At 40.5% G+C, this 14,253-nt stretch overlaps 1 protein-coding gene across 3 annotated transcripts; it reads left to right on the top strand.

Annotated features, from left to right (window-relative positions):
• The first annotated feature begins 49 nt into the window (after positions 1-49).
• LOC115365875 (E3 ubiquitin-protein ligase RNF165-like) lies at positions 50-13,757 on the top strand. 3 transcript variants are annotated; one of them, XM_030061077.1, is made up of 8 exons: positions 50-281; positions 1,261-4,389; positions 4,547-4,678; positions 5,778-5,907; positions 6,102-6,206; positions 6,700-6,795; positions 7,384-7,487; positions 9,978-13,757. In XM_030061077.1, exons 2-8 carry the CDS (start codon positions 3,959-3,961, stop codon positions 10,093-10,095), a joined length of 1,116 nt encoding a protein of 371 aa, XP_029916937.1. In that variant the 5' UTR covers positions 50-281; positions 1,261-3,958; the 3' UTR covers positions 10,096-13,757. The 3 variants fall into 3 exon arrangements, with proteins under 3 accessions (XP_029916937.1, XP_029916938.1, XP_029916936.1); XM_030061078.1 differs by having other exon boundaries at positions 52-281; positions 1,200-4,389; positions 4,550-4,678; XM_030061076.1 differs by having other exon boundaries at positions 52-281; positions 1,200-4,389.
• The last annotated feature ends 496 nt before the right edge of the window (positions 13,758-14,253 follow it).

Here is a 14,253-nt window from a genome sequence, read left to right as displayed (position 1 = left end):
GGCGCCACCTGCCGCCGCGGAGACGTCACGGCGCCGGTGCTGCAACATCGCCCTCTTTTGCATCGGACATAAAATGACATGTTTGCTTTGTCAACGACAACCGAGTCAGACAGTCGTTTGCCCGTGGTGCTAGCCAGCAACAACCGCCTGAATGTAGATCCGCATGGGCTATTTTCTCTCTCCAAATAACCCAGCGGAAAAGTAAGATAAGGATCCCAGGATGGTTTTAGTGCATGTCGGATATCTGGTTCTTCCCGTATTCGGCTCAGTAAGAAATAGAGGTACAGTATTAATATTCATATCGATCCAAAAACATGTGCCCTGTTTATTTTAATATTCACTGCAGCTGCTGGCTAGCTAGCCCGAGCTAGCTGTTGCGTTAGCTCGCGTTAGCTAGCTTCTTCAAATTGAACGCTCAAATAATGCGGATATTGCTTGCAACGTGACCCTACTTTATATTTTATCCAACGATGACAAACACAAGCCGCCGAATAATACATGCTAGAATGCCTGGTGTAACTATCTTTTTTTTTTTTATTTATCAAAAGACAAATTTCGCTAGGAAAGACGAGCTAACTGGCTAGCGGGCTCGGACTATTCTCTGGAACTGAAACATTCCCACAAAAGATTTAAGTTAACACAGGTCGTGTGTTTCAGAAGACATGGTTTCTAAAATACTGCCGTACACATAGAGTTGGGATACACTGCATTACCGCAGGTCGTAGGCTATTTTGTATACATTGTGCGTAAATTTGTAAGGTTTCGGTGCATTTTTTGCCATGACGCTATGGTGTGTTTCACTGTTAAAATACCGCAAAGTAGACCGAGCCTCCCAGCCAGTCAGCTTATCTGTGTCTGGATGATGTCATTTGAAGATCATCTGCTGCTGCTAGCGCTCACCTTTTTTTCACCATTTCAGTAATTATTATCCATGTTAATTGGTGAATTTATTGATGAATATATAGCCGACTGGTCATTGAGCGTTGACTCCGGACCTGTCAATTTCATCAGTCGTCGTTTCTGTCAATCTACTAATTGGCAATTTTAGCAGCTGTTTGAAGCTGTCTGGCGAAAGCTCCCCCCCAAACATGCCGTCACAGTAAAACAATTGCAAAGCTACAGTGTAACATTAATTTCATAACAGTGGCATCAATGATTTCATTGTGCTTTTATTTCTGTTCTTATTCCCTGTCTCATAGTATCGAGGCTGGCTCTACATTCTGCATTTATCAGATCTTTGTCGTCCCCCCCATTGTGTAGCTAATGATCATCTGCTGCTGTGTGGTGTGGCGTGGCCTCTGCCTGTTCTCTGCATTTAGCTGTATTGTGAATCCCTTCTTCATTTCCTCTTTCCATCAGAAGACGACATTGGTATTAAAAAGCACCCCCCTCCCAAGATGTATTCAGCCGTAGACTTTCCATGTAAACCAGACTAAAAAAAAAAAAAAGCTAACACCTAGAGCAGAGCACCTTTTGTCTTTTTTTCTGTCAAATTGCTGTAGCACTGAGTAAAACATTTTAGCTCCTTTTTTAGATATCAGTTGAATGTCATTGTGTACCTCCCATCCAGTCTTGATAGACAACATGCTGTAAATTCCTGTAAAGTGGATACATTTTGCATGATCTCAAATACTGCACTGCATTGTTGAACACCAGAATTTGGCTCATCTTCCTTCTCTTCACACAAGGTGCAATGTACATAATTGAAAATGATATTCAATTAAAAACAAAAAACAAAACAGAAAAAAACAAGCATGCAGTTTGGAGTCATATGCATGCCATTTTTCTATTGTGAAGCTTAAACTTCAGCATTCCAGTAAATGCTGTCATGTGATCAACTTGAAAATGATTGAAGGTACACTGCACCTGCACACAACAGCCTGCCATAACTGTCTCCATTTTTGTGTAATCCTTTGTTCCCCTTGCAAATTTCAAGCTTTGAAACACACTGAATTGTCAGGGCAGTTTGCCCTCTCCTCGGGCAAAACAAAACTGTAACGATAAGTAAGCAAAACATGCTCACTGGTGGTTCATCACTTCCCAATTTCCCCCACTAACATAAGGCCAAAATGCTATCCATTTCACAGGGATGCCTATTTCCTGCACTGCTAAAGAGATCCTCTATTAGTAATAACGTCTTTATTGTTTGGTTGTGGTCTCTCTTTACCTTTTGTTCTGGTAATAGTACTTTCAATGCATGGTCACATTTATGATTCATAATTTTTGTTTTTTTGTTTTATACATTGACTAGTGAAAATCCAATGTAATCTTTCTGTAGTAAAGATGTACCCTGCTGTACTGGAATCATGTGCTGTAGCCAACACGTCTGCTCATTGGATGCCGCTTTTGTTCTTTTTAACCCTATATGGAGCATGGTGGGCCTTGCCTTCAGTCTATGTTGTTTATTTTTGTTGCATGGAATTATACTATTACAAACAAACAAAAAAGAAAACACAAATTCCACATATACTAATATTTTTCAATAAAGAATATAGTGTTTTTCCTAACCTTCAGTGTGCTTCTTGCTGATTTCCATTTATTGTCCTCCCTCTCCCTTGTCCCTACCTGCCCCCCCTCCACCCCACCCACCTCCTCTCCCGCTGTGACAAAGATAGACGATTTCCACGCTTCCTTCATCACAGGGCCTGAATGAGTCTATCTGCTGTCATTCATGGTGATCGTTTCACTGAGACGCTTGAAAATGCAGTGTGCTACTTTGCAGTCTAGACTAGAGCCTTTGACCCAGGGCAGCAAGGTCATCCCTTGTCTGCACGACTGTACTGACAGGCTGTCAAGCCAGAAATCTTGCTGAAAAGTCTATTTTAACTAAACACGTTGTGTAGCTTTCCGGGTGTGTTGCAACAATGCTGCATTTTTCAAGCGTACTCCTAGTAAATGCAATGTAGATTTTTGCCTATTTCCTCATGATTTTTGAAGATTTCCACTGTTTCCATCAGAATTCGTCATGTGTCTTTTACACTGTCAAAGCAAATTAAAATCAAGCTGCAATGGAATTCTGCATCTTCTACGTGGATTGCGGTCTTACTCTCTTTGAAATTTGAAGTCCTCTGCAAAATTTGCATCTTCGGGTTATGTCACAGGGACATAACAGTCACATAGTGACAGTGCATCAAATCATATTCCTTTGCAGCCTTAATGTGGTTCGCCTTTGCCAGGGTTTTCTATAAACACCCTAATCAAAGCTAAATTTGCTGTTGCAATTTCTCAGTCGTGTTCAAAAAGGTCTTTGTCAGTCGAAGCACAGTATTAAAAACATATTGCACCACAGTACAAGCAGGGCTGTATTTTTCTCCCCGTTGATCCTCGACAGCAGTTAGTTTACTGCAGCTGCCAAATAGCTGTGGTTGGGGAGAGCAAAAAAGGCAAGGAAATGGCATGAAATGCATTCAAGCTATTTCCTCTTTAACTCCTGAATGTTCATATGGGACAGAATTAAGTAGACGTATACTGTTTGTTTGAAATGGATAACAGACTTGGGTGAGGCATAGATAGAATAATGAACAATTTAAAATTCATGAATGTTTTCATGTTTTCAAGATCCAGTCAGGGAATTGTTCCATAAAATCTACTACATAGACTTGGAATCTTAAAAAAATAAAATGTATATTTAAATTACAGCTGATAATGGTTTTCACCCGATACAATGGCTCACTGTCAGCTGCAGAATTTACAAGATCTGAGCTGCGTTGAAGATCATGCATTGGTAGTTACAGAAATCGTCTGTTCTGGTCCAGTCCAGTCTGTGAATCAGAAGAAATGGAGTGACAATCGAACCACAAGGTCGGAAAAGAGGTCAAAGAATGTTTAACCATATTTGGAAAGCTTTTTGTACAGAACTAAGAATGGTATTAATTTTCATGGTACTTGTGGTAATCATCATTTTCCCCACCCCACAGAAGTATTTTTCACCATAGGTAAGAGATAGGGATTCATTAAGATGCTATATCACACACACAGTGACACCACATTTCACCCACAATTAATTCCAGCTAATCTCTTCCCTCAGCTGGCTGACAAGCTCTCCTTATCCTCCACAGGATCCCATTTCAACCGGCAACAGCAACAGCAGCAGCAGCAGCACAGCCATGCTACCTCTTGCCGGCACTTCCAGTTAGGTCCTCAGGCCCCGCTGCCCATGGACTTCCCCATGCCCCACCCAGGGCAGCCCCAGTCAGGCATTAACCCCCACCTGGCCCCTCCCAGCCATCAGCATGGCCCCCCGCTCCACCCGCCCCTCAACCCCCTGCCCACTCCCCAGTTCCAGGACATCCCCGCCCCTCCCTTCCTACCTCAGGCATTACACCAGCAATACCTCCTCCAGCAGCAGATCCTTGAGGCCCAGCACCGACACATCCTGCCACCCTCCAGGTACTGACATGGTTCAAGCAACTCGTTGGAGTCAACGAGAGTTTTACACCAAAATTCTTGAGGACGGGTTAAGACCATATTTGAGGTCTTTTGTAATCTCTCTGGTAAACCTATTATTTCCAGCATGTGTTTAAGCACTTGGTTATTCCTCCTCAAGCAGACGCACCCCAGAGAGAGTTCCTCACCAGCCCCACAGACTGCGGCCCGGGTATGAGTTTGCTCCCCCTCTCCATGTCCCTCCTCAGCCTGTGGTCCAGCAGCCCCGCTATCTGGCTGAGGGCACAGATTGGTAAGCATTCAACTTGTTATAATACAACAGTACGGACTGCCTTTTGCTCACAAAGGCAATTATTAAGTTTAGATTTCATATCAGCAAAAATCTTAAATACTATCAAATGATCTGTTATTTTCTGGACCAACAATACATTTGTTGGGCATCCGAGCAGGACATTGTTATTTTGTCAGTTGGTTTTCTCAGTTTCATTGCTGATATTAGCACTGCAGTCAAGTCCAGGCAAGTTCGACAACAAACAGTATATATGTTTGTTTGTTTTTAGCGTAAAACTAATGTGTGAGGAGATTCTTAACCCATAATGAGAGCTAGAGCTATCAATTATTTGTCTAATCAGTGCATTGAAATTTGAAGAAAGTTACAAACTAATTGCTTAAATCACTTAAGGTTGAACAGGAGCATACTTTTGAGAAAAATTTAGTTTGTGAGAAAAGTTAAGTTAACATTTAAAAAAGTCTGAATTAGAGCTTGGTTATATAGACAAATTCAAATGTCAGGATATATTTGACCAAACACTTTGATATTGACGTTGTAAAGATGAATTTTGGTGCTTTTGTATGATGTTTACTCACAAGACACTTTAAATAAATAATCATGAGTAATGTAGATATAACATAAAAAGCAGTTAGAAGCAAATAACAAAACAGCTAGAATAGTATAATAAGTTCTGAAAACTGTATCCCTTCGCTGTAATGCCACTTAAAAACCAGTTCCACCATACCATGATATTACGATATCCAAAGTCCCAGGTGAGATCTAGCCTCATATCACAGTATTGATATAATATTGATTTATTGCCCTGCCTGAGTCGAAAGAGACACAAGACAACACAACCAGAAAAGTGGTATCAAAACTGGGCTCCAATATGGAAGTGTTGTTGGCTTTGTATAGATATAATATAATGTAATGTAAGCGCTAACTGTTATTGCTACAATAACCATGATAATAACCATTATGACTTTTATGTGGAAAAATCTACTGATGCCAAATGGTGTACTGTCAGAGGTTCTGTTAAATATTGAGTTGGTAAATTCAGTACGTGTTTAATTCATTGTGTATTTAATGCAGTGTATATTTTACTGTGGTTTCTGTGCAGGGATTTGAGTGTGGATGCCGGGCTGCCCCCCCACCAGTACCACATCCATCCACTACCGCAGCACTATCAGCACTACTTGACCTCTCCCAGGATGCACCACTTCCCCCGAAACAATGCCTCAACGCAAGTGGTGAGCCCATCTCAGCACAATCAATCATGACGGGTGTTCATCTTGACAAACTCCCAGTGAATCTCCTCTGGGCTGCTGATATTAATCTCGACACCATCGGGCTCAGCCAAGCAACAGGGGAAAGGATTGTATCCCTGTTTTTCTTACTTCCACTGCAGAGCTGACGTTAGCTTCTTTTATCTGTCATCTCCCAGGTTGTCCATGAGATCAGAAACTACCCATATCCCCAGTTGCACTTGCTGGCTCTGCAGAGTCTCAACCCCTCCCGCCACGCATCTGCTGTTAGAGAGAGCTACGAGGTTTGTCCTGGCACTCGCACTGCTTCCTCCCTTTCCTCACCAGATACACCAGTCAACACTAATTTATCATTGTTGCTCTGTGACCAATGCTCTAGACAGGCTCGAGTGTGTAACCGACCTTCTTATTTCCAATTACTCTGGGCTCCAGATGCCACAAATGGTCCAGATGCCTTTAATCTCATGACAGTTGTTTTCATCATAGGGAGGGTGTCTTTGGCTGCTAGGAATCTGCCATTTCTGACTCTTAAATCAGATAAAACCTACTTTATTAGTGTTGAGCAAAACATTCCACAATTATCTTTCTTTGGCATTGATTTTTTTTTAATATTCATAAACACATTTTTATTCAGGTTTTCTCCACGGGCAGCTACAGACAGCTTTTTTTTTTTTTTTTTTACTCCAGACTGTGAACAGTCACCTCAAAGGCTTAAAAGAAAAAAAGCCGTCTCCCTCAGGTTTTATTTTCTTCCCGCCTGTGTTGTTCCCTTTGTAGGAGCTTCTGCAGCTGGAGGACAGACTGGGCAGTGTGAACCGTGGTGCAGTCCAGACCACCATAGAGAGATTCACTTTCCCTCATAAGTACAAGAAGGTAAGACGGTGGCTTTGTATGGTGCTGGTTGTTAGCCCATCTCAATATGAGGTGGAAAATGAAGACATGAGCAACAACATGAGAAATGTGATCAGACAGGTATGAAAGAAATGAATAAAAAGAGGGCAACACAGGGTCAAGAGGAGTGAGGAGTCATCAGTGGCCAGTCTCACGTTAGTTAAAAGTTCAACTCTATTTCTGTTAACAGAGCAGTCAGTCAGGTCTGCAGTGTGCAAAATTCAAGGCTAGGGATGACTCATCCCAGTTATCTGCAGATATGCGCGTGGAATGAATTTAAAAAACTGCATCTGTAGTGAATATGACCCAAATATTGGGAAAGAGTTAGAGAAGCAGGATCATTCAGAGGTACATGAATGAGAAGATGCTATTCAGTCTTTTCCGTTGATGCCTGGGCAAGAACCATGATTATGTGACTATTTCCATCCTGTATGGGCTGACTCACTGATAGCTGTGGCATAAACATAGCAACTGCAAGACGCAGCTGCACAAAAAAAAACAAAACAAAAACCTAAAAAAAAAACCAATGTTAATTAAAGTTTGTTTGCCTTTGTGTTGTTCTCTTTGTAGAGAATACCCCAGGACCTGAAAATGTGTCTGGATGATGAAGAGCTGGACACAGATGAGAAGTGTACCATCTGTCTGTCAATGCTGGAGGATGGAGAGGATGTCAGGTACAAGCTTACATTAGTTTTGCAGCTTTTCTCAAAGGCAGATGTTTGGACTTTTGCTGCTTTACTTACTAATCATCCCATGGACGATGTTAGGGCATAAGAACTTTGTTTTATCTGACCCTGTCTGTGGTTATGCATCAGTTCTCTCCAAGGGAGAGATAATTTTGGTCAGTTTGTTGGTGATGGCACTGGGTCTCTCTGTATTTCTTTTGTGTGGTGAAGTCCATTTAGGGGAAACTTGTGGATTGTGATCAGCTTCATTTGCAAGAAATGAGACCACTAGCACAGTGGTTGTCATTGTTTGAAATTTTATTTGGCTTCAAAACACCCCAGACAGACATTATGGAATGTATCATTTTGCTCATTTCTGTTTTTACAACGAGCCGCTCTCCCAATCCTGTACAACACAATGGTCCTAAGCACAACACTGGTCTCTTATATAATCAAACTCATTTTTTGAGGCTGCTTCAGAAATCTAATGTCTTCACAGACCAAACTGTCTCCACTGATTAGACCTTTTGGATCTGTTAAGTCATCCAAGACGTTTCTTCATTTATCTTGTGTGGTGGTTTGGAGCTTCACAACACTCGCACACAGAATGGATCCACATTCATAGAGTTTTGGCAGTTCTAACCCTAACCACGCTGTGTCACATGCACTCAAAGCATCAGTGTGAAAATCCTGTCTCCAGCACCTTATCTTGAAAATATTGCAGAGAGGCAGTTTAAGTACTTCCCAAAATCTTCTAGTGTGTAGAGTGTTGTGACCTGTGTCACTGGCGATGTGATAGAGCAACATGGAGTTATATTTTTCTCTTTCAAAAAAAAAAAGAGGAGAGGATTACTAGATAAATAGCAAACTCCAGGGTTTCTAGGTCAGTGGTTTTCAACATGGGGTCTGGGGTCTCCCAGGGATCCTTGAGGAGCTTCCAAAGGGTCCTCAGCAAATTGAAGAACAGTTTAAATTTGTACCATGCAAAATGATTGAGGGCTGGTTTAAGTGAAGATCCTTTACACTTGAAAATGTGAAATGATAGTTGATGTGATGGTTATGTTTACACAAGTCACTGATAAATTACATACAGTCCTCACCTGAGCAGATCCTTGATTTTTTTTTTAAATTCAACATTAACATTATGTTTTTATCTCTGTACTTTTAATCAGTTTGTCAGTGTTTATGTATGACATCAAAACAATTCAATACTTAATGCAAACCCAAATATATTTTCATATGCAGGTCTTTAGGGTAACTTTAAATGGGTGTCTGTGGATTAAAGGACAAGTTTGCTATTTTGGAGCCTAGGCCCTATTTACAGATTATCTGGCATCATCCTCAGACGTAGAGAGCATCCTTTCACTGGCCACTTCAGTATTAAGCCTGATATCGATGTGCTGCAGGCTCCTGCTCCGCTACAACAGCGGTCAATTGGGCAAACATAAATGGGTTTGAAAAACTAAGATTACGTTTCTTTTTTTAAACAGGAATATCAGTGTACACCCTTACTGATCTCAGAATGTTCTCCATAAAAAGTCGCACACCAGGCGTTTTGTCAGTAGTTGTGGGCTTAGACAGTATTATTATTTTGGGACTTGTTTTGCCTGCTTCTGCATAGGACTCTGAAAGCTATAGCACATCAGTTTACAGTTTGAAAAGGTAGTGTTTGGTTTGTGAAATAAAGTAGTTTATTTTCTTCCAGTTGGAGCAGTTCTATTGCATTCTGAGAGTACACACCAAGGTGCCCATTTCGGAAAAGCCATTTACGATTGCCCCATGTCCTGCTGTTGTAGCCGAGCGGGAGTCTGCAGCACATCAATCTCTGGCTCAATACTGAAGCAGCCGGTGAAATGATGATCTCTGCATTTGAGGATGCCGGACAATATGTAAATAGGACCTCGATTCCAAAATAATGAACTTGTTCTTTAATTAAAGTCAGACTGGGGGTCCAGTACATGGAATAATTTTCAAAAACTCCTGACTGATTTAGATATATCTTGCGAACAATTTCCCTTTCCATTCTACCATTAGAGGGAGGAAGATGGTGCAGGGGTAGCGTTAGGCTTTGATCATGCGTAAAGCGGACTGTTCACAGAAACTCCCACAAAGTTATGATGCTCTACATGATGGCTTGGTTTTCAAAGTGCTTGCAGAATATTTTGGTGATGCAACCTGTTTTGGTGGGAACCCGTAAGCTCTCTATTCTCAAGAGTGTTTATCTGAGCACAGTTTCTTAGGCCTTGTTAAATTCTATGAGTCAGACAGAGTCAAAGGAGAGGAAAACTCTACAGAAACGATGGGCTTGTGAGTCACAGGCGAGTCAAAGATTCAAAGGCCTTTATCTGTGGTTTAACTGAGATGAGTGTCCGCAGCAGGAAGGTCACTGCATGGATTGCAGATAACACTCCTGTGTTAATTTAATGGTTGATCCATTTTCTTAAAATTAATTCATACCTTAAATTGAAACCGGCTTGACCATATTTTCTTCATCCGCAGGAGATTACCCTGCATGCACCTCTTCCACCAAGCGTGTGTGGATCAGTGGCTGGCCACCAGCAGGAAATGCCCCATATGTAGAGTGGACATTGAGACCCAGCTGACACCAGACAGTTGATGCCTCCTGTCGACTCTCGCAGCTTTGGATCTGGTCTTGTAATTCTCCATTGCCTCCCCTGGGGAAGCTCTGCCAAACATCCCACTTCCCCTCTGCATCACTTATCGAGCCTGCCTTCTGAGCCAGCCGAAGAAGACAACCAATGTGACAGAGGGATCAACGAAGCACACGCACACACAACACAGCGAGGAATGGGTCGATGCATAGATAGGTGGCTGGATTCATGGTTGATTGGATGGATTGGATGTAAAAGGTAGGAGGGGAAAGGTTTGAACAGATGTGCTGAGGCTTCCCATGATTCTCTGTCAGATTGTGCACCCTGTGTACATTTCTCCATAAAGCTACCCAGAGAGACGACTCCAACCACCGACCTCCCCGGCTTGTCTGTTTTACGGCCGTTTCTGCGCCACTACATTTCAACCCCACCCCAGGCCTGTGAAAAATCCTTTAAGCTGCACTCTACCCAAGCCCTCAGCACATCTGTACAGAACATTATCAAATGATTAGCATGAGGTTGTTTGGTGTGAACTCTTGTAGCTGAATGCTTGTGGTGTAATGGAGTATAGTACTGAATAAGTATTTACAGAGTAACAGTGTTGTGTAGCAAGCAAAAGCCTTTGCTTTGAGAAATAATGTTTGTGAAAAATAAAACCACAGAGGGGGGGCAAATACAACTCTAAAGTGACAATTTTTGGTATGTTAAGTCTTCTTAGGCACTGAGGACGGAGCTAGTTGTGTAAAAAGGCCAAAAATCCCTCTTTCTCGTCTAACATGGTTTTCGATTTACAGTTAGTAGATGCCATCAGAGTTGATGCTAAAACCGCTAACTGCAGGCATGGCTTCCAGTGATCTGTGTAGTGTCGTAGTTGGGCCTCTTTAACCTAGAGCAGAGGCCTCAGATGTGCATGCTGTATGGCAGGCTTGGGCTGTGTTGTTATTGTGGAGCAGTAGAAACAGGGATTGTGTCTGTGCATGTGAACCGTATACTATGACTCTGACGATCCCACTCATCCATAGAGGAGGACGAGAATGCACCTAAGACTCCCCCCTCCCCACTCATCCTGAGAAGACCAAAGTTGCCCTTAGACACCGATCTAAGACCCATGTAGCATTTCTCTCCTAATGGCTGAGGTTAGGATTCAAAGAGCTGCTGCTAAGTAGGTCTGTGTCTAACAGCAACTCCTCTCTCTTGCCTCGTTCACGGCATGATCACGAGAGACCGGCATGGGCTTGAGGATGCAGTGCCTGAGTCTTGCCATTAGAGTGAATAAAGTATGACATTTGTATTACCTATTACCAGAACCTTATTGCCTATCGAACAAGCACATGTGATTTCTATATAAAGTAAATCGCCTCGGTTGTGTATTGGCTCCGTTCATTTCAATCTAAGTTGTTCCTATTGTTTGATAAAAGACTGTGTCTGGTGTTACAGGGAAAAGACAAACTAGTTTGCCTATGATACGTGCTAGAATGTGTATGATTGTCTCCCCCCCCATGGTAGTAGTGTATGGTATTGCTAGAACGACCATAATATGTTCAGTGATAGAAGCCGTTTTCTCTATATCATGCATGAACCATGTCAGCGTAGTTCACTTGGAGGAGGGTGAAAGGGAGAAAAAGCCATCCATTTAAAAAAATACCAAACAATTATTCTTAACATTAAGTTTGAATTTTCTTTTGATTGTCTCTTTATTCCATTTGTTGTTTTTTTTGTTTTGTTTTTTTTTATTACTTGTAATTTGATTTTTGCTCACATGCCAATTTGGACAAGGCGTTTACGCCGAGTCCTTGTCCATTTTTACCATATTGAAGAAAAAGCTGCAATGCTGCAAAAACATATTTATTGTTGTTATAATGTAGCTTGTGTTTTGTAAATGCACTATAATATGGAGTTGCCTGATTTTGGTTTGGTGGTGTGGGGTCTCCTTGTCCTAGATTATGTGTTTGTATTCAGTTACAAGTATCTTCATGCTTCCTTGTGTACTATTGGAGGGTAACTTGACTGTTTGTGTTGCGTTTTTATTTTTCCTTTTTTTGTATGAAACCTCCATCCAAAAAAAAAAACAACAAAACAAAACAACAAAAAACTACAGACGGATGAAAATGGAGGGTTGCTAGTTCACATAGAATGCTGTGATTAAAGATGCCTTAAGTATTTAACAATCATTATTTATTACTAACTGTAGCTAGCTAGCTATTGTGGTGGAATATTTAATGTCTCTATCTCATAACTTTGCAATTTAATCAAAATATTTATTTAGAAATAACACAAAATATTAAAAAAAGAATACCTCATTATGCATTGGTCGGTGGGGATGCTTTTGCATGCCATCTGTGTTTTCTTTTTCAAAGGAGAAAAAAAAAGAAACTAGTTGAAAATTGACTAGGGGTGTTCCAAACACTATTTCTAGCCAGCATGGTGCTGTTGATCTGGATTACATTCCATCCATGCCATTTCTTTCTTTCTTCTTCTTCTTCTTCTTTTTTTTTTTTTATTCCCCCCAATTTCATTCATCTTTTCGGTTATATTCGCTTGGTCTTGCGGGTAAACCCGATCAAGCAGATGTTTGGGCACACAGCCCCTTTGTCTTAGCATGGCTCCACAATTAGCTTGCTTTTGAAATATGATACAGCTTTGAGTTTCCCATAATTAATCATATATGAGTCAAAGGTTATTTTTAATTTGTTGCTTATGTTTTGATTTGACCATGTTCATGATATTCCATCATATCTGGATCTCAATTTAATGCTTATTTTAGGACCCACATATATGAACTGTATTTTTTTGGTAGTATGTATTGCTGGCAATTGCTATGTTTGTGTGGGGTGTGGGAGGTAGCTAACATGCTAACTTGAGCTATTGATCTTATTGAGCAAATTTCTGGTGTATTACTGTGGTTATACAATATTGATAGCGTGTTTTACACCTGAGTATAATAAGCTAACCACATTTTTGGTGTGCATTTCTTAATAATCTACTAATCCTGCAAATTATGATAACATTTATTGGATTGGAATGAAGCTGGCTGGTCTTACTATTATTTCATTTCGTGCTCTCACTGGCCTTACCCATGCCCTCCACAGTGTACCCCATTACTCCAGAGCGAACTGGACAGTAGCCATAGTATTAACTCAAGCTGGTGAACCGGAATGAACAGTAGAACTTAAAGCACAAGCTTTTTAATGCATGTCCTTCTCAGGTTTTCCTATGTGTACGTGGGAGTAGCTCTGTAGATGTGTTTAATATGATGCTGTACCTTCTTGAATATTTCAGATGTTTCTTTGCTGCTGAAAAAATGTTGATTATTAACCTGCCAGTGAAAAAGGGAAGTGGCCATCTTTGTACAACACACTGCTGTTTTGCTGTAACCGCGCAATGTTTTATGATCTTGAGTATTTTATAGAAAAGTAGAAGTATGTATCAATAATATGAAAGCAATAGCTAAATCATAATGAAGAATAACATGATCAGTGAATATTGTGGAAAATCTTTAGATTCACTCTGGGTGGATTTTGTACTGTATTTATTACTAATGATGATGCAAAAAGTTGCATAGCTTAACCCAAACTGTTCTGTCTCCTTTTTTATTTATTGTCTTGTATATGATCTTTTTGTATGTGTTTTTCAAATAAACTGCCTAAAATGCTGAGGACACATCTAACTTGTTATTTTTCATTGTCATGCTATATTCATTTCACTTAAGAAAAAAAAAAAACAATAGCATAAAAACCTGTGACAGAATAGACAGAATAGACATTATTCTTGAATAATGTCTGGAAAAAAACAAAAAACAAAAAACACCACTTTGCTTTTGTTGTTCAAAAACCCAACCTGATAAAGTCCACTGGACATGAAATTTAGCAACATCAACATTTCAACTTTATTATAAAAACAACTTGTACAACTTTTAAGTCCGTGGAGCAAAAAATATAAAAGATGAGTTGTTGTTTTCATGAATAATTTGATAGGTGTATGTCAATAGTGGCATCTGTGTCTTAAAGGAGAATACTGGTGTCACTGAACGTTATAGCCCATTTACTATAGTTCATCTAGTTTACATTTCTCCTCATCGCTGTGCAATTCAAACCACACATAATTAAAAATTTTAACATGCACTCATTTTTTTTTTATCACAAATGGTGGTGTCAAGACTAGTT

The sequence above is a fragment of the Myripristis murdjan genome, chromosome 9 (genome assembly GCF_902150065.1).
Source record: "Myripristis murdjan chromosome 9, fMyrMur1.1, whole genome shotgun sequence".
Taxonomy (NCBI): domain Eukaryota; kingdom Metazoa; phylum Chordata; class Actinopteri; order Holocentriformes; family Holocentridae; genus Myripristis; species Myripristis murdjan.
Note: the sequence above shows the minus strand (reverse complement) of the source record. Positions and strands in the feature narration are given on the sequence as shown.

Coding starts and splice junctions, on each gene's coding strand:
- LOC115365875 (XM_030061077.1), top strand. CDS start 3,959: ATGCTATATCACACACACAGTGACACCACATTTCACCCACAATTAATT. Junction 6,207..6,699: donor CTGTTAGAGAGAGCTACGAG/GTTTGTCCTGGC, acceptor TTCCCTTTGTAG/GAGCTTCTGCAGCTGGAGGA. Junction 7,488..9,977: donor GAGGATGGAGAGGATGTCAG/GTACAAGCTTAC, acceptor CTTCATCCGCAG/GAGATTACCCTGCATGCACC.